This window comes from Apus apus, unplaced genomic scaffold (genome assembly GCF_020740795.1).
Source record: "Apus apus isolate bApuApu2 unplaced genomic scaffold, bApuApu2.pri.cur manual_scaffold_89_ctg1, whole genome shotgun sequence".
NCBI lineage: Eukaryota > Metazoa > Chordata > Aves > Apodiformes > Apodidae > Apus > Apus apus.
Window position 1 is genome coordinate 13,017 of NW_026248886.1, and position 21,001 is coordinate 34,017.

At 59.6% G+C, this 21,001-nt stretch overlaps 3 protein-coding genes across 3 annotated transcripts; 2 read left to right on the forward strand and 1 right to left on the reverse strand.

Annotated features, from left to right (window-relative positions):
- Positions 1-360: 360 nt before the first annotated feature.
- On the forward strand, positions 361-2,305 carry LOC127396359 (activator of basal transcription 1-like). The gene is made up of 4 exons (XM_051643973.1): positions 361-418; positions 599-949; positions 1,161-1,336; positions 1,695-2,305. Exons 2-4 carry the CDS (start codon positions 604-606, stop codon positions 2,115-2,117), a joined length of 945 nt encoding a protein of 314 aa, XP_051499933.1. The 5' UTR covers positions 361-418; positions 599-603; the 3' UTR covers positions 2,118-2,305.
- Positions 2,292-12,194, reverse strand: LOC127396358 (RNA-binding protein 10-like). Its single transcript, XM_051643972.1, is given in 23 exon segments — positions 2,292-2,468; positions 2,661-2,760; positions 3,030-3,130; positions 3,402-3,470; positions 3,762-3,896; positions 3,898-3,969; positions 4,160-4,225; positions 4,428-4,574; positions 4,942-5,109; positions 5,624-5,715; positions 6,082-6,178; positions 6,458-6,877; positions 7,066-7,165; positions 7,529-7,626; positions 7,728-7,888; positions 7,972-8,127; positions 8,512-8,572; positions 8,856-8,942; positions 9,695-9,768; positions 11,025-11,094; positions 11,177-11,362; positions 11,477-11,633; positions 11,967-12,194. Coding segments are annotated over 23 exon segments (2,715 nt in total). The 5' UTR covers positions 12,011-12,194; the 3' UTR covers positions 2,292-2,414.
- Positions 12,195-12,804: 610 nt separating this feature from the next.
- On the forward strand, positions 12,805-14,699 carry NDUFB11 (NADH:ubiquinone oxidoreductase subunit B11). Its single transcript, XM_051643976.1, has 3 exons — positions 12,805-12,988; positions 13,330-13,460; positions 14,468-14,699. The coding sequence occupies exons 1-3, from the start codon at positions 12,842-12,844 to the stop codon at positions 14,589-14,591; spliced, it is 402 nt and encodes a 133-aa protein (XP_051499936.1). The 5' UTR covers positions 12,805-12,841; the 3' UTR covers positions 14,592-14,699.
- Positions 14,700-21,001: the final 6,302 nt, after the last annotated feature.

Here is a 21,001-nt window from a genome sequence, read left to right on the forward strand (position 1 = left end):
GAGGGAACACTGAGGGCCCCAAGCGGCCCCGAAGGGCCGCAGGGGCCGGGGAGACACGAGCCTGAGGGGACACGAGCCTGGGGGGACACGAGCCTGGGGGGGGGACACGGGCCTGGGGGGATACGAGCCTGAGGGGGGGACACGAGCCTGAGGAGCCGCCGGAGGGGCCGGAGGAGCCGCCGGGGCCGGGAACACCCGCCGAGCGGCAGCGGCGCGCGCCCCTTCCCGCCCAAACCTTGAGGCCACGCCCCCAGCCCCCTCAGCCCAGGTCTTAACCACGCCCCCAATGCTCGCCCCCGCCTTCCCGCGCTTTCCGGCTCATTCGCGACAGCACCCCCCTCCCACCCCCCCCCGTCGCCCAAGCGACGCTTTACGACTTTTTCTCCCTTTTACGACTGAAGCCGCCGCTGCCGCCAGGGTGAGGGGCTGGGAGGGAGGTTTGGGGGTCCCGGGAGGAGGTTGGGGGTGCAGGGGCACCCCATGGGTGTCTGGTGCTGGAGGGTGGATGCCCTGAGGACCTTCCCGTGGGGTTTTGGGGTATCTGGGGGGGAATTCCGGGCATGCCTTTCACCAATAATATTGCCCCCCTCTCATGCAGATCCCATGGCCGCAGCAGAGCGGGTGCCCCCCCCGGAGGAGGAGGAAGAGGAGGAAGAGGAGGAAGAAGAAGAGGAGGAAGAAGAGGAGGAAGAAGAAGAGGAGGAAGAAGAGGAGGAAGAGAATAAAGAAAAGGAGGAAGAGGAGGAGGAAGGCACCCAAACTCCCTCCACTCATCTGGGACCCTCATCTGAGGGTGGTGAACCCTCCCAGAAGGGTGGGAGCCCCCCCAAGAGGGTGGTCCCAGGTGTGCTTTATCTCTCCTACCTCCCCCCTGGCTTCGGCCCCCGCCAGGCCCGGACCCTCCTGGGGGTCCATGGGGAGCTGGGCAGGGTCTTCTTCCAGCCTCGAGGTGAGCATCCATGGGTGGGGGTCGTGGTGCTGCTGGGGGGGGTCCCAGGAGGGTCTTGGGGGCTTAGGGTGGGGGTCAGGGTGCCTCATAGCCCCCCTCAAAGTTGAGAATTGGGAGCCAGCCCTCCCCAGGCAGCATCTGTGGGTGGGTGGGGGGACTCAGAGCAGCCATGGGTGCTGACCCCCCCCGCCCCTTCTGCTTCCCCCTCCAGGTGGGGGGGTGAGGAAGAGGAGGCAGCGGCCAGGCCCTTCCTCCGGCTCCTTCTCCGAAGCCTGGGTGGAATTTCGGGATAAACGCGCGGCCAAACGCGCGGCCGCCCTCCTGCACGGGACCCCCATGGCCCCCCGGCCCCGCAGCCCCTTCCGCCACCACTGCTGGAGCCTCAAGGTGAGGGCACCCCAAAATCCTGCCCCCCGACCCCCAGATCCCCTCATTGCCTCCCTAAGACACCTCCAGACCCCCACAGGGATCCCTTGGGGGGGTCTTCAGGGCACCAACCCCCCAACTCCCATGGGCAGGGGGTTGACAGGGTCCCTGGGGTGGTCCTGGGTGCCATTTTGGGGGGTTCTGGGGTGGCCTTGGGGGGAAAAAAGAGGGGTCCCCGATGGGTGGGGGGGAGTTGGGGAGTCCCTGGGTGGGGGTTCGGCGTTGGGGTGCCTGGGTGGGGGTTGGGGGTGGGTGAGGGTGAATTGGGGCTCTCTGGGTGGGGGTGGGCGAGGGTCCTCCTGACCCCCCTGCCCCCCAGTACCTGCCTGGTTTCCGCTGGCCCCACCTCAGCGAGCGCCTCAGCTACGAGCGCCACGTCCGGGCCCAGCGGCTCCGGGCCGAGGTGGCCCAGGCCAAACGCGAGGGGTCCTTCTACGCCCGCCGCCCCTCGGGACCCCCCAAGCCCTCGGGACCCTCCTCTGCCTCCTCCCTGGCGACCCCCACCTGGGCCTTCACCCAACGAGCCACCGAAGAGGAAATTTGGGGGCGCAAAAAACGACCCCCCCCTTCCGCCCCCCCCCCGCAGCCTCCTCCAGAAGGTGTTTGGGGGTGGGGCTTGAGCCCCCCTCCCCACCCAGGGGGATCTGGCTGGGGTAGAAGCCCCCCCACCCCTTCCCCATTTTTCTCCTTAAAATTTTTCTCAATGTTAAAAAGAGAGAAGTTCCCCATGGTCTCTTTGTGACCCCCCCCCATTTACACCCTGTGGGGCTGTCCCCTCATCTCCTCCCCCAGAGCCCAGTGGTCCCAGCCCCTCCACGTTTAGTTCCCCCCAAATGTCGTCCCCGTCCCCGCCCCTCCCCAGGGTGGAGGGGACCAAGATGTCAGAACCGCCCCCCCCCCCAGTTCTAGCCCCAAATTTATATTTTTTTCATCCATTTATTAAAAAAAAAAAAACAAACAACCAAAAGCACCCGAGGGGATGGGAGGGGCCACGGAGACCCGACACGACTCCTGTTTTGGGGGTCCCCGGGGGGGGGCGTCAGGGTCCTTCGCTGAAACGTGTCACCCCCCCAGGGCGGGGCCGGGTGGGGGCCTGGGAGGGGGACAAAAGGGTCACATGGTGCCAACCCCCATGTCCCCCCATGTTCATGTGTCCCCTCTATGTCCCAAATGTCTCCATGTGCCCCCACTATCCCCCCCATGTGTCCCCATGTCCCCTGATGTCCCCCCATGTCCCTCATGTCTCCCCCCTGTCCCCGGGTGTCCCCCCATGTCCCCAGGTCACCTCTCGTCGCCGCCCCAGCCCTGTCCCCTCCTTCCAGCCCATCGCCTGCAGCATCCGACACCCCAGGGTGGCCTCGCGGGGGAGGGGTCCCTCCGGCTCCCTGCAGGACCCAAGGGGGGGGTATTACCCCACAGCACCCCGCTGTGGGATCCCCCACCCCAGAACACCCACATTTAGGGTCCCTAAAGCTCAGCTTTGGGGGTTCCCCCCCATAGCACCCATTTTCAGGGTCCCCCCACCCGGTTTTGGGGCCCATTTGCCCCACATCACCCATGTTGGGGGGGTCCCCCTCCTTTAGAGCTTCTCCCCCATTTCGGGGTTCCCCCTAGTACCCCTGGGTGGGGTTTGGGGGGGTCTCTGGATGCTCACCCAGGGGTGGGGGGTCCTCCAAATTTGCGGCGTTTGGGCTCAGGGGCTTCAGGCCCCCCCTGCTTCTCCCGGCGCTCGGCTGCCCGGTCCCGGTACTTCATCTGGGGGGGCAGCACCTGTGAGTGCCCCAGACCCACAGGTACCCCCCAAAAACCATGGGTACCCCCCCCCAGATTCCTCCCCAGCCCCTTGGGTGCTCCTCCCATCTCCCAAGCACTGCCAAGGTATCCCCTCCTCCATGTGTGTCAGCCGCCTTTGGGTGCCCCCCAACTCCCTGGGTCCTCCCCTCACAGGTGCCCCCCCACTGTCCCCCTCCCAGGTGCTCTCTGCCCCCTTGGGTGACCCCCAGTACCCAGGTATCCCCCCCAGTACCTCCATGTCCCCCCGGTCCAGCCCCTCGGGGGGGGGCGGGTGGTTCCGGCGCTGCAGCTCCAGGTTTTGCTGGGGTTGGGGGGCAAAAAAAAGTGGGAACACGTGACATAACACCCAATTGGAAGGGTCCCCAGTACCCCAAAACCCCTTAAGAGGCACTTCCATTCCCATGGGGGGGGTGCCCCACACTTAGGGGGTCCCCCACACTTGGGAGGTCCCCAGTGTAATACATGGGTCCCCCCAACCCCCTCAGAGAGCCCAACCATCCCCTGAAATGGCCCTTCCAGCCCCGTGGGGGGTCCCCCAGATCTCGGGAGGGTCTCCCAACATTTCTGGGGGTCCCCCCAGAGCGGGGGGTACCTTGTGGAGGCCGGAGAGCTGCTGGTGGCGGAGCAGGGCCTCCTTGCTGGGGAACTGCCGGCGGCAGAGCAGGCAGGCCAGCTTGTGCCAGTCGGTCAGGGGCTCCCCAGGCCGGTCTGGGGGGGGCCCCCCCAGCGCCCCCCCGCTCCCCCTCCTCCTCACTCTCGCTCTCCCCACTGTAGGCAGCCACCAGCCCCCGGGGGGGGCTCTGGGGGGGGAAGAAAAGAGAGGGTTAAGACTCCCAAACCCCATGAGGACCCAGACAGCTGGGATAAGGGGCCCAGGCGTCCAGAGGGGACTCAGGAGTCTCCGGGGGGGATCTGGGCATCCAGGGGGGAACCCAGGCGTTCAGGGGGGAACCCAGGCATTCAGGGGGGAACCCAGGCGTTCAGACTCACCATCCGCTCGTCCGGCGCCATCTTGGGCAGCTCCATGGGCAGGTGCTGCCGCTCGGCCAGAGCGCCCTGCGGGGACAGGGGGGTCAGGGTCCCCCTCAGAGCACCCACAGCCCCCCACAGCTGCCCTTATAGCACCCACAGCCCCCCCCCAGCCCCCTCAGAGCACCTGCAGCGTTCTCATGGCACCCACAGCCCCCCAGACCCCATCAGAGCACCCATAATCCCTTTTTAGTAGCCCTTATAATACCCAGAGCCGCCCCAGCCCCACCTTCTTCTCCAGGATGGCGTATCCGGCGTCCGCGGCCGCCGCCTCGCGCCGCTCGTCCTCGCGGGGGGCCGGGGGGGGCCCGGCGCTGCGCCCGCTCTCCCGCTGCTTGTTGAGGCTCCGCGCCCAGCGCTCCATGTCCTTGGCAATCTGGGGACGGGGGGGGCCTCAGGGGGAGCAGGAGGGACCCGTGGGGGTCCCTGGGTGCTATTTGGGCTCTAGGGGGGGGTCCTGGAATGCTGTGCAGGTGTAGGAGCCACCCATGGGCACCACAGGGGTCCCAGGGTGCTGGGGGAGGGAATCTTTGGGGGTCCCTGGGTGCTGTTGGGGGTCTGTAGCAACCCAAAGATCCCTGTGGTCTCCAGGAGCAGCCATGGGTGTTCTCCCTCCCTACAGCCACCCCAGGGTACCGGGGTCCTTTTGAGGGGGTCCCATGGGGTTGGGGTGCCAGGACTACCCCCCACACCGTGTTCCCCCTTACAGGGGGGGCAGCACCCATGGGTGCCCCCAGATCTACCTGCTGAGCCGTCTTGGTCTTGTGCTTCTCCTTCTTGTCTTTGGGCTCCTTGGGGGTCCCAGGGGTGCCTGGGGGGCCAGGGGTGGGCTCAGCAGCAGGGGCAGCCAGGTAGGTGCGTCGCTCCCCGTCCCAGTACAGGTACTGACCCGTCCCAGCGTCGTAGTAATACTGGGGAGGGGGTGGGGGGGGCAGGGTAAGGGGGCGCACTCTGGAATGGGGGAATACCCCCAAATGGGGACCCCCTCACCACTCTGTTTGCAGTGGAATCACCCTGGAAGGCAGAAATAGGCTCCTGGACCCCCAAAATGCACCCCCAGACCCCAAAATTGACTCCCTGGGCCCCCAAAATAGGTCCTTGAAACCACCAAATGTCGCCCCACTTTAAAATGGTCGTTTCTGCCCCAAAATATCAGATTTTGAATGAAAATTTCACCCAAAGGGTGGGAGTGGCCCCTCTACACCCCTAGCTCTCCCCCTGCACCCTAAAACACCCCATTAACCAAAGTAATGACCCCTAACTACCCCAACATCCCTGGTTTTCATCCCTGAAGACCTCACAGCTTTAAAAAGACCATTTCAGCCCCCAAATTACAAGGTTTTCACCCAGAACTTTGCATGAGAGATGAAAGGCTTCGCCCATACTCCTCCCAGTCCAACTGCCTGCCCCCCAAAGCCCCCTCACCTGGGAGTGAGGGTCATAATAGAGGCCAGTAAGGGGATCGTAGTAGTAACCAGAGGTCTCGTCATACTGGTAGGTGGAAACATCTGGCACAGCTGGGGGGAGGGAAGGAGGGGAAAAGGGAGGTCACAGGGCAGTTGGAAACCCCCCACCCCAAAATCCTTGGACCCCCCTTGAAATTCCAGGACATTCCCAAAGGCTGTTGGATGCACAAAGCTCCATTACAGTCCCCCTGAAATTACCATTTGCTCCCCCCACCCCCAAAAAAAAGCCATTTGGACACTCTCACTCTCCACCCAGGACCCTTCCCAAGTCCCCCCCCAAACCTCCCAGGACTCCCACAGGCTCCCCGAAAACCCCCTAAACAATCCTTGACCACCCCAAAAGCCCCTCAGGACCCCCCAGACTCCCCAAGAAGTCCTCCAGGACCCCCACAGAGCCCCCCAAAACCCCCCACTCACGGTACTGGCCGTAGGATTCGGAGCTGGGGGGGGTGGCTGCTGGAGCTCCGCTGGGGGCTGGGGTTGCAGGCTCGGGCTTGAGGGTCCCCGTGTAGGCCTGGGAGGGGAGCAACACCTTACAATTACCTCCCACCCCCAACTCTCCCCTGAACCCCTGGCCCCTCCTCACCACCTGCTCCCCATTGGTTTTAAGTTCCCCTGAATGCCATTTTAACCCTCCTCTTTTTGGGCATCCCTCCCCCTTTGGGGACCCTCCCTACAAATTCTGCACCCCCATACGTCTTGGGTCCCCCTACCTTCCCCTTTTTTGGAACACTCCCCATTTTTTGTTCATGTCCCAACTTTTTGCCCTTCCCCCCCATTTTGGGGCACCCACCTGGGCAGGGCCTCCTGTCGGGGCAGGGCTCTCCACAGCTGGGGAGGGGTATGGGGAGGCTCCGGGGGGGGCGCGGGAGAAGGAGCCCCCCCCCGGCTGAGGGGTCCAACCCCGGCACCACCGACTCCTCTGCACCTGGGGGGGGACACGGCTATTGGGGGCCCGGATGCCTGGGTCCTCCCGATGGGTCCCCTGTGGGGGGATGAGGCACTCACCAGGGGCGGGGCCATCTGTCTTCGAGGAGGCGGGGCCTGTCAGGGCAGGGCCGGGGGGCGGGGCCGCCACACCCTTGATGTAGGCAGAGCTGTAGAGGGTGGGGGGGGTGGGGCTGGCGAAGGTCTCCTCTGATTGGTAGAAGCTGCTGAAGTCACTGGGAGGCTCCTCCCCCCCTGCCCATGTGGTCTCTGCCCCGGGAGCTGCCTGTGGGGAGGGGAGGGGCCATGTCACAACATACCCCCCCTCTCCACATACAGCCTCTCCCACCCACCCCATTCTCCAAGCCTTGCCCACCCCGGGCACATCCCCCCCGAACCCCCACCCAATAATGAAAGCCACTCCCACCCCCCAATTAGCCCACCCCAGGCCCCTCCCACCCAAGCCCCGCCCACCTGAGAGAGGGCCCACTGGGCAGCGGCGATGGCGGTGGAGGCCACGGAGGCGGCACTGGCACGGGGCGGGGCCTCCCCTGGCCCCGCCCCCTGCCCCTCCCTGGGGATGGGCACGGTCAGGTTGGGAGCAGCTCAGCTGCCCCCCCCCAGTGCTTGCGGGGGAGGGGCGGGGCTGCAGGGTCTGGGGCGGGGCTGCGGTGGCCCTGGGAGTGGGCGGGGCCTGAGCGCAGCCCTGCAAACCTGGGCTGAGGGGCGGGGTCTTGGTGAGGGGGCGGGACACAAGAGCAATGGGAGCGGCTTGGGCTCGTGGGCGTGGCTTGGGGCAGGGGGCGGGGCCTGAGGCCACCCCTGGGGGATTCCATGGGCTGAGGCTGGTGGGGGGTGTGGGGGGGCGGGGCTTGGGAAGGGGGGGCGGGGCTTGGGAAGGGGGGGCGGGGCTTGGGAAGGGGGGGCGGGGCCTCACCTCTTGGAGCCTTTGGCGAACTCCACGTTGATGCTCTTGCCGTCGATGTGGAGGGGGGGGTGCAGGGCCTGCAGCATCTGCAGCAGCTGGGAGGCCTCCTGCAGGGGGACCCAGGTGTCTGGGGGGGGACCCAGGCATCCAGGTACCCCCCAAAAAGGGACGCAGGGAGCCTGCCCAGCAGGGACCCCAGGGCACCCACCACGATGGTGGCGAGCTGCACGAAGGCAAAGCCGCGGTTGAGCTGGGTCTGCCGGTCCTTGATCACGCGGACGTTGGCGGGCGAGAGGGCGGCGAAGGGGGCGAGGGCAGCCAGGATGGATTCCAGGCTGCTCTGGGGGTGCAGGTTCCGCAGGATGATGGCTGTGGGGGGGAGAGGAGGGGGTGACTCAGGCATCTGGGAGGACCCAGACGCCCCTGAATCATCCCGGATCTCCCCAACTCACTGTCATTGGCGTTATCGGCTCCAGGCTCAGTCCCACTTTGGGTCCCCCCAGGAGGCCCCCCCAGGGTGGGGCCATAGGACTGGGGAAGGGGCAGGAGCCCCCCCCCACCTGGCACCAGCTCTGGACGTGGCACCCCAGGACCTCGCTGCTCTGCCTCTGCACCCCAAAACACACAAAAGCTCTGTGGTCAGGCCATGAACACTCAAATCTAGTGGCTTAACTCCCCCCAACCCTACCCGGATCCCTCCAGAACTCCCCTAACCTCAACCCCAGACCCCCAAGACCTCCCCAACACCCCCCCCCAGACTCTCATAAACCCCAGCCAGGACACTCCCAGACCACAAAATCCCCCCCTCCCAGATGGCTTTGGGACTTCCAAATTATTTCTGGGGAGAAAAATATAAGTTTTGGGGATCCCCTAGATGCTGGGGGTTAGTTTTTGGGGGTGAAACCAGAGAGTTTTGGGGCAGCCAAAGAGGTTCTCCTGTGGCATCTGCAGCCATTTTTTGTGTGAAATTGGAGGATTGAGGAGGGACTCACCAGCTTTAGGGACCCCGCACTTGAAGCACTTCTCCCGCCGCTTGAAGTTCTGCACTCCACACTGCCAGACCCCCAAAAACCCCGTTGTACCCCAAAATTCTCCACTGCACCCCGTTCCCCCAGACCCCCCACCACGAACCCTCAAGACCCCCTAACCCTCCCCAAGAACCCCACCAGAACCTCCCACTAATCACCCAGGATCCGCCCCCAACCCCCGATTCCCCTTGCAAGATGCTCAACCCCCCTGCCCAGACCCCAATAAGCCCCCTCCACAGGCTTCCCAACCTCCATAAACCCTTCATAAGCCCTGTCAGGACCCGCCCGGCCCCCCCAGAGCCCCCCACCTTGGCACAGAGCCAGTCCTCGTTGATCTTGGGCTTGGGGTCACTGTAGTGCAGGGACACGCGCTGGCCCAGCAGGATCAGCCCCTGCTGCAGGGGGGAAACAGGGGGCACGGGGCTCACACCAGAGCTCACACGAGGCCTTGCACAAGGGGGCACCAGGGGGGCACCAGGGCTTGCACCAGGGCTTGCACGAGGAAGGCATGAGGCCTTGCAGGAGAGCTCAAACCAGGGCTCACACCCACCCTCACAATGCTCTTGCACGAGGGCTCACACCAGAGCTCATACCAGGGGGCACCAGGGTTTGCACGAGAGAGCACAAGGAGTCACGCATGGCTCGCACCCTGCCTTGCATGAGGCTTTGCACAAATGCTTGCACCAGGGCTTGCATGAGAGACCAGGCTTTGCACCAGAACTTGTATGAGGGCTCACACCAAGGCTCAAACCAGGGGGCACAAGGGCCCACAAAAGGCTCGCACCAGGGGGCACAAGAGCCTTGTGGGAGTGCACAAGCGCTCCCACCGGGGTCACGGAAGGCTCTTGCACGAGGATCTCACGGCGCTTGCACAAGGGTCTAGCACAAGGGGGCTCGAGGGTTTCAAGACAGCGCTCAAGTGGCACACGAGGGCCCAGCACGAGGGTTGCACAAGGGTCACAACAGGGTCTTGCACCAGGGCGACACGGCCAGAAGAAAGAAAAAAGGGACCCAGGCATCCGGGGCCACCAGTACAGACCATTAAAGCCACCGCTAACCACCACAGAGGGGTCCCAGTCATCTGGGGGGGACCCAGGTGTCTAGGGGGACCCAGGCATCCTGGGGGAACCCAGGTGTCCGGGCGCACCTGGTTGGCCTCCATCCATCTCGCTGCGTCCTGGACGTGGTGAAACTCCACGAAGGCGAATCCACGGCTCTGACCTGGGGAGAGCCGGGGGGGTGAGCACCCATAGGTGCCCCCAGCCCCCCGGGGAGGGGGCAGGGGTCCCTGGGGGTCCCTTGGGGTGGGAACAGGCAAACAAGGAGACTCCTGGAACCCCTTTAGATGGGGATGGACCACCATAGGTGCTCCTGGGACCCCCCTGAAGCCCCTTGGGGTGGGATATGGGCACCCACAGGTGCTGCCAGGACCTGCTGGGTTGGACACGGGCCCCCACAGGTCCTCCTGGGACTGCTCTGGGACCCCTCAGGTAGCATATGGTGCTCCCTAGGTAAGGCACAGCATTCCTGGGCACCCTTGGCTATGGGTCAGCACCCCTGAGTGCTGCCTGACGTCTGGCATCCCTGGGGCAGGAGATGGGCACCCCTGGGTGTCCCCGGGGACAGGACTGGCACCCCTGGGTGCCCCTTGACTATGGGTCAGCACCCCTGGGTGCTCCTGGGGAAGGGAGTGGGCACCCCTGGGTGCCCCCAAATATGGGTCTGGCACCCCTGGGTGCCCCCAGTGTGTTGTGCAGCACCCCTGGGTGCTCCTGGGGATGGGTCAGCACCCCTGGGTGCTCCTAGGAAGGGGACAGGCACCCCTGGGTGCCCCCTGAAATCAGGACCAGCACCCCTGGGTGCTCCTGAAGAGACGACAGGCACCCCTGGGTGCCCCTTGGAAACAGGACCAGCACCCCTGGGTGCTCCTGGGAAGGGTTCTGGCACCCCTGGGTGCCCCTATGGTGTGGGAGCAGCACCCCTGGGTGCTCCTGAGGAGGGGACGGGCACCCCTGGGTGCCCCTAGAGCTGGGACTGGCACCCCTGGGTGCCCCTGGGGACAGTTCAGCACCCCTGGGTGCCCCTTGGACAGGAGATGGGCACCCCTGGGTGCCCCCGAGAACAGGACCAGCACCCCTGGGTGCTCCTGGGGAAGGGACAGGCACCCCTGGGTGCCCCCAGGTATGGGTCTGGCACCCCTGGGTGCCCCCTGCGTCTGGTGCAGCCCCCCTGGGTGCCCCTGGTGACAAGACCAGCACCCCTGGGTGCTCCTAGAGCTGAGACAAGTCCCCCTGATGCCCCCCAGTGTGAGCAGGGTAGGGACCCAGACCCAACCCTCCCCCCAAGGGACACAGGAGTATGGGTGCCCCCCAGAAGGGACTTAGGTGTCTGGATAATCTCCCCCTCCCCCTTCAAATGGGACCCAGGCATCCAGGTGACCCCCCTCCCCCAGAAAGGGACCCGGTGTCCGGGCTCACCTGATGACTTGTTGCGCATCAGTCGCACCTCCCGGGGCTGCACCCCCTGTGCCTGCAGCTGCGCCCGGATCTGGGGGGGAACATGGGGGGCACCTGGTGGGACCCAGGCGTCCAGGAGGGACTCGGGTGCCCAGGAAGGGGACACGGCTTACGTCGTTCTCGGTGGCAGCCTGGGGCAGCATGCGGAGCATGACGATGGTGCTGGCCCGAGGCTCCTCCTCGGTGGCCTCCGGCCGGTAATCCTGGTCCCGGTAATCGCCGTCGGCACCGAAGGGCAACGTGGGGGGTGTCGGGGGGGGCTCCCGCTTCCGGGGGGGCTCCGAGCCCTCGTAGGAGGCCTGAGGGAGGACCCAGGCATCCAGGGAGGGACTCAAGCATGCAGGGCAGGACACCCAGGTATCCAGGAGAGGGGACCCAGGTGTCTGGGAGGGATTCAGGTATGCTGCACCCACCTGAGGGGGGGTCCCAGGGGCAGGGGGCCCCTCGGGTGGGCCCCCATAGCCGCGATAGTCCATGTCGCGATAATCGTGATCCCGTTGGGCACGTGAGCCTTCATCGGGGGGGGCGGGGGCCCCCCCATAGCGCCCTGTCCGGTCCCCACGGCCCCCCCTGAAACATGGAGAAGGGGTCAGGGAGGTGTCCTGATTTCCCCATCCCCCCTCGTGGGTCCCCAGATATTCCCTTTCCCCACAGAGGGTCCCGAGATATCTCCACCAGGGAGTCTCCAAACGTTCCCCTCCCAAGGGTCCTCAATTATCCCCTCTTCCCCCACCTGGTCCCTAAACACCCCCCTCATATGTCCCCTCCCCAATTACTGTCCTGAAACTGCCCCCGCCCTGCCCGAGGGTCCCCAAATGTCCCCCCTGGGGGGTCCCGAAATGTCCCGTTCTTCTCCCCAGTTTCAGCATACCCCCGGATCCCCCCCCTGGGGTCCCCCCGTACCTGCGTTCGTACTCCATGATGCTGGTACCTGTGGGGGACAACATGGCTGGGGGGACTGGGAGGCACTGGGAGGCAAGTGGGGTGAACTAGGAGGTACTAGGGAACACGGGGGGCACCAGGAGGGCACTGGGATGAACTGGGAGAAATCGGAGGATACCGGGAGCCACTGGAGCGGGTAACAGGGGGGAACTGGGAGGAACTGCGCCCTGCCCCAGGGGAGCCAAGAGGACCCCCGCCCGGCCCCGCCCCCCCCAGCAGCCTCCAACGCCCGGCCCCGGCTCCCCAGCAGCTTCTAGCCGATCCCTGCCCGCGACGGGTGTCCCGGTAAATCCCGCGCCTCCCAGTTCGGCCCCGTCCCTCCCCAGGGAGCTCCGACCTGCCCGCTGCCTCCGCCGCCGCTGCTTCCCGACCAACAAAATGGCGGCGCCGCTCCGCTCCCGGCCCGCCTCCCGCGCCCGCCCCTGCCGCGCTCCTATTGGTCTCTCCGCCCGCCCATCTGCGCAGCCGCCCTTCTCATTGGTCCGCAGCGTGACGTGCTGAGGAGGCGTGGCCGGAGCTGAGGGAAGGGCCGAGGAGGCGGGGCGTCTCCCCAGAACTCCGGCTTCTGATTGGCTGGCTGCGGCGCGCGTTGTTGTGGAACCACCCATTAGGAGCCAGGGGAGGGCGGGACAAAGGCCGCGGTTGGTTGGAGGGTGTCAAAGCCGGCTTTCTATTGGCTGTCACCAACGGGGAGGGGTAACGATCCTGATGGAGCTGGCAGAGGGCGGGACGTCGCTCAAGTGTTTTCTCGCGATTGGTTGGAGCTGCGAGGCGGCGCTCTCTGATTGGTCGGGACGGCCCGGAGGCGGTGGGGCCGGGGATTTCCGGCGAGGAAGATGGCGGCGCTGGGGAGGGCACTGCGGGCGCTGCGGGCCGGCGTTCGGGGCCGCTCGACGGGACCCGCTGGGTCCTTGGCGCTGCCGCGGGCGCCGCTGGGAGCCGATCCCCACGAGGAAGAGCCGATGTTGGTGGCGCAGAGGAAGGTGGGCAGGGCGAGGGGAGGGGGCGGAGGCAGGTGCGCGGGGCGGGGCTTCGAGGCTGTGGTGGGGCGGGCTGGGCGGGGGCGTGGCTTGGGGCGGGGGCGTGGCTTGGGGCGGGGCCTGGTGCTAAGGGACCGGGTCGAGAGGCTGTTTCGTGAGGGGCGTGGCCGAGGCGAGGGGGCGTGGCCGGCGTGTCACGGAACCGTGGGGTCGCGAAGGGAGGGGAGGTGGGTTCCTTGGGGTCCTGGGGGCTGGGGCTGGACATGTGGGCACTTGGGCAGGGGGTGGAGCTCTGGGGGGGGCAGGTGTCTGGGAAGGAGACCCAGGCGTCTGGGTGCCGGCAGAACCCGGATTACCACGGCTTCTCCGCCGATCCGGATGTCGATGTCCTGAACATGCGGGCGGTTTTCTTCGCCGGCATCTCCGTTGCCATCGTCCTCGGCTCCGTCTTCATCCATTACCTGCCTGACTATGGGTGAGGGGGGACCCAGGCGTCTGGGGGGGGATGCAGGTGTCTTGGAGGGGGGGGGGGGTCCAGGTGTCCTGGGTGGAGGATCCAGGCATTCAGGAGGGAGGTTTAAGAGGTTCAAGGGGGGTCTAGGCATCTGGGATGGGACCCAAGCATCTGGGATAGGGGACCCAGGTGTCCAGGACAGGACAAACACTCGGGTCTGAGTGGGGACATTGCTATGTTCTCTTACAGGCACTTAGAGGTTCATACAGACTGTCTAGGTGCTCTCATATAGATCTCTGTACCCCCTATTAGGCCTCTGTAGGCTTTTTAGGGGGCCTGTATGTGCCCTTATAAGCCCCTATAGATCCCTGTAGGACTTTTAGAGCCTCCTTTAGGCTTCTGTATAACTTTATAGACTCCTTGAGACCCCCAGAGGTTCTGGAGAAATGATCTGTATTAGTTCATATGCTTCTATAGAGCTTCACAGTGCTCTATAGGCTCCCTACATCCCCTCCTAGACTCCTATAGACCCTCTTAGGCCATCTCAGGAGTTCTTGTGTTTCCCTGTAGACCCATAGAGACCCCCATAGCACTGCCTGGGGTTCCCTGTAGGTCTCTTTGTTCACTCACAGGGTTCTAAGTCCCCCCATAAACTCATATAGACTGCTGTAGGGTCCCTCGAAGATCCCTGTATGACCTCTCAGGTCCCCTTTGTGAAAGCCTGGCTTCCCTGCCTGGATGTCTGAATCCTTGCTGAAGCCCTTAAGCTTTCATTCTGATTACCTGGGTCCCTTGTGGGTCTTCTGGGGGTGGAACTCCCATAAGCCTGAGTCCCTGGAGGTTATGGGGAGGGGGTGTAAGGTGGCCCCCTTGGCTGCCCGGGTCCCCTGAGGGATTGGTGTGGGGCAATGGGAGGTGGAACACCCAGATGCCTGCATCCCTGGGGTTTATGGGGGGTGTGGGGAAGGTGTCCATCCCAAATGCCTGGGTCCCTGACCCTCCCCCACCTTGTTCCTGCCCCCTCACAGGCTGCAGCAGTGGGCCCGGCGGGAGGCTGAGCGGCTCGTCCGGGAGCGAGAGAGTCGGGGGCTGCCCCTGCTGGACTCCAACTACTACGACCCTGCCCGCCTGGCCCTGCCCCCCCCCGAATGAACTCTGGATGCCTTGGTTCCCTCCTGGACACCTGGGTGCCCTTTGTGAGAGGAGGTGGGGGGCAGGGTTTGTTCCTGCTGTTAATAAAGCATTGGGGGCTCTGCTGGATTCCTGCATCTCTTTTTTTTTTTTTTTTTGGGGTGTGTGTGTGTGTGTGTAAGGGCAGACTATGTCTCCTGGTAGCCCCTGTGGCACCACACAGGTCCTAAACCATCAAGAGCCCCTGTAGCCCCCCTCACACCTCCTATAGCACTCCCCCCAGAGCCACCCATAGCCCCCAACACCCCCTCCAAGGCACTTCTGTTAACCAGTCCCACACATGATGTTGTCACAGGTGCCACCAGTGAAGACAGATGCAGCATCCGTGTGGAGCAGGAGAGCAAAAGGCTGCTCTGCTGTGGAAGACTTAATTGCTGTACATCTTGTTCAGCTGGGGAGAGACAGTTCCAGAAGGGAAGGGCTTTTCACACCAAAAACCTTGCATTTTGGTCACTCAGTATCAGCAGCTCCTCAGATCATAAAACACCAGGAGACACAAAATGACTCTTGTGCTTGTCAGAAGGAACCAACCCCAGCAGCCTCCTTGTTACCAGCCCATCTCACCTCTGACGCTTGTCCAATTCCAAAGATGGGCTGCACAGAACCTGCAGAACCACAGAGAAACACTTGACCAAGGTGCCATAAAACACTCGGCTCTAAGTGACTGACCCAGCCCACGACTGCTGCACCTCTGAGGGCTCCTTGGCGCACAGCTTCTCCTCTCTGAGGTGCTAGAGAAGCCTGAACCTCCTCCCGAGGTTCAGACTGGACCCACTTGCCTTCCAAACTCCCTCTCAGGAAAGAGCCTCATCTTCTGGAATCTCAGGAAGGAGCCTCAGCAGTGCAAATAAATTAATGTTATATAAATACAAGCTAAATTTTTAGGTTGGTGTGACATAGATTTCTGATTTGTTCAACATAGATAAATCCAATATCTTGGCATTTAAATTGTCCAACAAAACTTGAACCTCTTGTCTATGGTTTGAAAACATCAACGTCCTGTGTTTGTTTGTTCTCAATGAAACAGTTTATTGAACCAACATTTCTGAGCCCCCACTTCTCACTTTCTTTCTCAGATCCTCTTTCTGCCTTTTCACTCTGTCCCCCCCTAATTTCTCTGCTCTCTACAGACGAGTCTTCTGACCCCTTCCTTGTGCTCTGGAGTCTGAGCCCGGGAGCACAGACCGTACACCGGAACCCCCTAATTGCCTCTAGGAACCCCCTAATTACACCTAGGAATGCCCTATTTACACCTAGGAACCCCCTAACTGCCCGCTGGAAGCCCCTAATTAGCCAATTACCCCTACGAACCCTTCTAATTGCCTCTAGAAACGCCCTATTCACACCTAGGAACCCCCAACTTACACCTAGGAACCCTCTAATTGCCCGTTGGAAGCCCCTAATTAGCCCTAGGAAACAGAAAGCTCAACTCACGCAAATAGCGCGACTCAAGCGACTAGCAACTAGGACCCCCTAATTGCCCCTAGGAACCCCCTAAATGCTGCTGGAATCCCCTAATAGCCTCTAGGAACCCCTTAATTTTCCCTAGGAATCCCCTAATTGCACCTAGAAACCCCCTAATTGCCCCTAGGAACTCCCTAATTACCCTCAGGAACCTCCTAATTACCACTAGGAATCCCCTACTTGCCACTGCGACCCCATAATTACCTCTAGGAGCCCCCTAATTGCTCCCAGTAACCCCCTAATTGCCTCTAGGAACCCCCAATTGCCTCTAGGAAGCCCATAATTGCCACTGGGAGCCCCTAATTACCCGTTGGAACATTCTAATTGTCTCTGGGAGCCCCTAATTACCCCTCGGAAACCCCTAATTGCCTCTAGGAAGCCCCTAGTTGCCACTGAGACTCCCTAATTACCTCTAGGAGCCCCCTAATTGCTCCCAGGAACCCCCTCATTGCCTCTAGGAACCCCCAATTGCCTCTGGGAAGCCCATAATTGCCACTGGGAGCCCCTAATTACACGTCGGAACCACCTAATTGACACTGGGACCCCCAAATTACCTCTAGGAAACCCCTAAATATCCTGAAGACCGCCTAATTGAACTTTGGACCCCCTCATTAACCCTAGGAACCCCCTAACTGCCACTGGGACCCCCTAATTGCCCATAGGAACCCCCTCATTTCCCCTCAGACCCGCTAATTACCATTAGGAACCACCTAATTGCCCCTAGGAACCCCCTAATTGCCCCTAGGAAGCCCCTAATTGTCACTGGGAATCCCTAATTGCCCCTAGGAATTCCCTAATTGTCACTGGGAGCCCCTAATTGCCCCTAGGAACCCCCTAATTGCCACTTGCACCCCCTAATTACCCCTAGGAATCCCCTAAATATCCTGGGTACCCCCTAATTGCCACTGGGACCCCCTAATTACTCCTAAGAACTCCCTCATTGCCACTTGGAAGCCCCTAATTACCCCAAGGAACCCCCTAATTGCCTCTAAGAAGCCCCTAGTTGCCACTGAGACCCCCTAATTGCCTCTAGGAGCCCCCTAATTGCTCCCAGGAACCCCCTCATTGCCTCTAGGAACCCCCAATTGCCTCTAGGAAGCCCATAATTGCCACTGGGAGCCCCTAATTACCCGTCGGAACCACCTAATTGACACTGGGACCCCCTAATTACCCCTAGGAAACCCCTAAATATCCTGGGGACCGCCTAATTGAACTTTGGACCCCCTCATTAACCCTAGGAACCCCCTAACTGCCACTGGGACCCCCTAATTGCCCATAGGAACCCCCTCATTTCCCCTCAGACTCGCTAATTACCATTAGGAACCACCTAATTGCCCCTAGGAACCCTCTAATTGCCCCTTGGAAGCCCCTAATTGTCACTGGGAGCCCCTAATTACCCCTAGGAATCCCCTAAATATCCTGGGGACCCCCTAATAACCTTTAGACCCATTAATTAACCCTAGGAACCTCCTCATTGTCACTAGGACCCCCTAATTACTCCCAGGAACCCCTCTAATTGCCTCTAGAAACGCCCTATTCACACCTAGGAACCCCCTACTTACACCTAGGAACCCTCTAATTGCCCGTTGGAAGCCCCTAATTAGCCCTAGGAAACCGAAAGATCAACTTACGCAAATAGCGCAAATTACACAAAAAGCGAAACCTACACAAATACCGCAACTCACGCGAATAGCCACTAGGACCCCCTAATTACCCCAAGCAAACCCCTAATTACACCTAGGAATCCCCTAATTCCTACTGGAACCCCCTAATTGCCTCTAGGAACCCCCGAATTATCCCTAGAAACACCCTAATTGCCACTTGCACCCCCTAATTACCGCTAGGAAGCCCCTACATATCCTGGGGACCCTAATTGACCTTTGGACCCTCTAATTAACCCTAGGAAGCCCCTAATTGGCACTGGAAGCCCCTAATTACTCCTAAAAACCCCTCTAATTGCCTCTAGCAACACCCTATTCACACCTAGGAACTCCCTAATTACACCTAGGAACGCCCTATTTACACCTAGGAACCCTCTAATTGCCCGTTGGAAGCCCCTAATTAGCCCTAGGAAACCGAAAGATCAACTTACGCAAATAACGCAAATAGCGCAACTTACGCAAATAGCGCAACTTACGCAAATAGCGTAACTTACGCAAATAGCGCAACTTACGCAAATAGCGCAACTTACGCAAATAGCGCAACTTACGCAAATAGCGCAACTTACGCAAATAGCGTAACTTACGCAAATAGCGCAACTTACGCAAATAGCGTATCTTACGCAAATAGCGTATCTTACGCAAATAGCGCAACTTACGCAAATAGCGCAACTTACGCAAATAGCGTATCTTACGCAAATAGCGCAACTTACGCAAATAGCGTATCTTACGCAAATAGCGCAACTTACGTTAATAGCGCAACTTACGCAAATAGCGTATCTTACGCAAATAGCGCAACTTACGCAAATAGCGTATCTTACGCAAATAGCGTATCTTACGCAAATAGCGCAACTTACGCAAATAGCGCAAATTACGCAAATAGCGTATCTTACGCAAATAGCGCAACTTACGTTAATAGCGCAACTTACGCAAATAGCGTATCTTACGCAAATAGCGCAACTGACGCAAATAGCGCAACTTACGCAAATAGCGTATCTTACGCAAATAGCGTATCTTACGCAAATAGCGCAACTTACGCAAATAGCGTATCTTACGCAAATAGCGTAACTTACGCAAATAGCGCAACTTACGCAAATAGCGCAACTTACGCAAATAGCGTATCTTACGCAAATAGCGCAACTTACGCAAATAGCGCAACTTACGCAAATAGCGTATCTTACGCAAATAGCGCAACTTACGCAAATAGCGCAAATTACGCAAATAGCGTATCTTACGCAAATAGCGTAACTTACGCAAATAGCGCAACTTACGCAAATAGCGCAACTTACGCAAATAGCGTATCTTACGCGAATAGCGTAACTTACGCAAATAGCGCAACTTACGCAAATAGCGCCACTTACGCAAATAGCGTATCTTACGCAAATAGCGTATCTTACGCAAATAGCGCAACTTACGCAAATAGCGCAAATTACGCAAATAGCGTATCTTACGCAAATAGCGCAACTTACGTTAATAGCGCAACTTACGCAAATAGCGTATCTTACGCAAATAGCGTAACTTACGCAAATAGCGCAACTTACGCAAATAGCGTATCTTACGCAAATAGCGCAACTTACGCAAATAGCGTATCTTACGCAAATAGCGTAACTGACGCAAATAGCGCAACTTACGCAAATAGCGCAAATTACGCAAATAGCGTATCTTACGCAAATAGCGCAACTTACGTTAATAGCGCAACTTACGCAAATAGCGTATCTTACGCAAATAGCGCAAATTACGCAAATAGCGCAACTTACGCAAATAGCGCAACTTACGCAAATAGCGTATCTTACGCAAATAGCGTAACTTACGCAAATAGCGCAACTTACGCAAATAGCGCAATTTACGCAAATAGCGTATCTTACGCGAATAGCGTAACTTACGCAAATAGCGCAACTTACGCAAATAGCGTATCTTACGCAAATAGCGTAACTTACGCAAATAGCGCAACTTACGCAAATAGCGTATCTTACGCGAATAGCGTAACTTACGCGAATAGCGCAACTTACGCAAATAGCGTATCTTACGCGAATAGCGCAACTTACGCGAATAGCGTATCTTACGCAAATAGCGTAACTTACGCAAATAGCGTATCTTACGCAAATAGCGTATCTTACGCGAATAGCGCAACTTACGCGAATAGCGTATCTTACGCAAATAGCGCAACTTACGCAAATAGCGTATCTTACGCGAATAGCGCAACTTACGCGAATAGCGTATCTTACGCAAATAGCGTAACTTACGCAAATAGCGTATCTTACGCAAATAGCGTATCTTACGCGAATAGCGCAACTTACGCGAATAGCGTATCTTACGCAAATAGCGTAACTTACGCGAATAGCGCAACTTACGCAAATAGCGTATCTTACGCGAATAGCGCAACTTACGCGAATAGCGTATCTTACGCAAATAGCGTAACTTACGCAAATAGCGTATCTTACGCAAATAGCGTAACTGACACAAATAGCGCAACTTACGCGAATAGCGCAACTTACGCGAATAGCGTAACTTACGCAAATAGCGTATCTTACGCAAATAGCGCAACTTACGCAAATAGCGTATCTTACGCAAATAGCGTAACTGACGCAAATAGCGCAACTTACGCAAATAGCGCAACTTACGCAAATAGCGTATCTTACGCAAATAGCGCAACTTACGCAAATAGCGTATCTTACGCAAATAGCGCAACTTACGCAAATAGCGCAACTTACGCAAATAGCGTATCTTACGCAAATAGCGCAATTTACGCAAATAGCGTATCTTACGCAAATAGCGTATCTTACGCAAATAGCGTATCTTACGCAAATAGCGCAACTTACGCAAATAGCGCAACATACGCAAATAGCGTATCTTAAGCAAACAGCGCATCTTACGCAAACAGCGCAACTTACGCAAATAGCGCAAATTACGGGAACAGCGCAACTTACGCAAATAGCGCAAATTACGCAAATAGCGCAACTTACGCAAATAGCGCAACTTACGCAAATAGCGCAACTTACGCAATTAGCGCTACTTACTCAAATAGCGCAACTTACGCAAATAGCGCAACTTACGCAAATAGCGCAACTTACGCAAATAGCGCAAATTACGCAGTTAGCGCAACTTACGCAAATAGCGTAACTTACGCAAATAGCGTATCTTACGCAAATAGCGCAACTTACGCAAATAGCGCAACATACGCAAATAGCGTATCTTAAGCAAACAGCGCATCTTACGCAAACAGCGCAACTTACGCAAATAGCGTATCTC